This window comes from the organism of the source record quoted next (assembly GCF_019968985.1).
Source record: "MAG: Porospora cf. gigantea B chromosome Unknown PgB_NODE_5890_length_1779_cov_135.314, whole genome shotgun sequence".
Taxonomy (NCBI): Eukaryota; Apicomplexa; class Conoidasida; order Eugregarinorida; family Porosporidae; genus Porospora; species Porospora cf. gigantea B.
Window position 1 is genome coordinate 1 of NW_027179133.1, and position 1779 is coordinate 1779.

General features: G+C 55.3%; 1 protein-coding gene across 2 annotated transcripts; it reads right to left on the reverse strand.

Moving 5' to 3' along the window:
* Positions 1 to 1779, reverse strand: KVP17_004307 (uncharacterized protein; the record flags this gene model as incomplete). Of its 2 annotated transcripts, none has more annotated exons than XM_068522375.1 (1): positions 1 to 1779. In XM_068522375.1, a coding segment is annotated over one exon (1779 nt), but the record flags the coding sequence as incomplete, so codon positions are not given. The 2 variants fall into 2 exon arrangements, with proteins under 2 accessions (XP_068372885.1, XP_068372884.1); XM_068522374.1 differs by having other exon boundaries at positions 51 to 1723.

The window sequence follows — 1779 nt, forward strand, 5'->3', positions numbered from 1 at the left end:
CCTCTGGACACGATATCCTTGTAGCTTGGTCCCGAAGTTATGGAGCTCACAGCTTTGTGATCAGGGACGTCCTCAACACGTTGCTTCTCGACGGGGGTCTGTACGACAGGCTTCTTGACCACCTGGGTACCGCCAGTGTATGTGAAACTCGGCCCAGTGGCGACCACAGTTGTGGGAGCGGAAACCAGTTCCTCGGAAGACTCAGAGGACTCCGATGAAAGGTCGCTGATCTCGGCGACTGGTCTAACCACAACAGGTCTGCAGACATCAGCAGACCCTCTCGACACGATATCCTTGTAGCTTGGTCCGGAAGTTATGGAGCTCACAGCTTTGTGATCTGGGACGTCCTCAATACGTGGCGTCTCGACTGGAGTCTCTACGTCAGGCTTCTTGACCGCCTGGGTGCCCCCAGAGTACGTGAAACTCGGCCCGGTGGCAACCACAGTTGTGGGAGCGGAAATCAGTTCCTCAGAAGACTCAGAGGACTCCAATGAAAGGTCGCTGATCTCGGCGACGGGTCGAACCACAACAGGTGTGGTGACATCACCAGACCCTCTCGACACGATATCCTTGCAGTTTGATCCTGAAGTAGCGTCGGCCCTTCCACCATAGGAGAAACTTGGCCCTGTGGCAACCACCACAGTGGGGGTCTTGGGAGAGCTGCTGTCGGTAGACAGCTTTCTGCGCGATATGGTTGGTGGCCCTTCCGCCACGAGGCCGGCACTGGTTGGTGTGGGTTCAACTCGGCGTCCAGGTTGGTATGTAAAGCGGGGCCCTCTCGCCAACACCAATGACGGGGTTGCCGGGACCCACTCCTCCGAGCTGTCACACGAACCTTCTTCACCAAAAGTTTCTAGGCTTGCCATTAGCCGATATTGATTCTCTCCCGTAGTTCGACCACGAGCAGTGGGCGAGCGATGAGACTCACTGACCACAGAACTCAACGAGCTCACAGTCGACTTCTTGGCGAACGCCGCCTGACTCTCATGCGCCTTCTGGGCGGTAGGATGCACGAATGTAGGCACATCAGGCTTCGTCATCAAGATATCAGCATACGACAGAGGAGCGTCTGTCTGAAGGTGACCCGTAATTACAGGGGCCTGATGAACGTCGGTAGTGGAAGAACGAGCGGTGTCAGTAGTGTCCATGGTCCCCTTGGACTTAGCAGGCGGTGAAGCCTCAGTGCTGGCTTCAGCTCCTACCACAGAACGCACACCTGGAGTGGAAGTAGCCGAGATGTCAGAAGAGGGGTCAGCGGCCACGACATCAGCAGGCGGTTTGACAGGAGTGGTTACAACCTTCGTTGCCCTTGATAATAAACTAGAGATTCGTGAAGCCCAGGTCTTAGGCTCTGTGACCTCCGTCTTCGGCTCTGTAACCTCTGCTTTGTCCTCTGTGATCTCGGTCTTGCACTCTGAGATATTCGTTTCGGGCTTCGAAACCTCAGTAATGAGACTTGTGTCAAAACCGACACTCTCAATGTGCAAGGAAGTAGCGGTTTCGATGGCTGCCACAGGAGCAAGTGCTTCCACTCCAGGCTCAGTCAGACGAGCATTGCCACCGACACGACTCTCAGATTCGAGAATCACATCGTTGTGATTGGGCAGCTCCTCAGTCTCAGAGGAGAGATCGGAGTCATCAACATCAGACACGTCAGAGGACGTAGTGTCATGGGCGGCCTCAGGCACAGGTTCAGTAAGCACAGTGGCGTCGAAGGGTTCGGCTGCAATTGATACAACAGCTTCCAATTCCGGTGTGGAGGTCTCGCAAGGATCCACA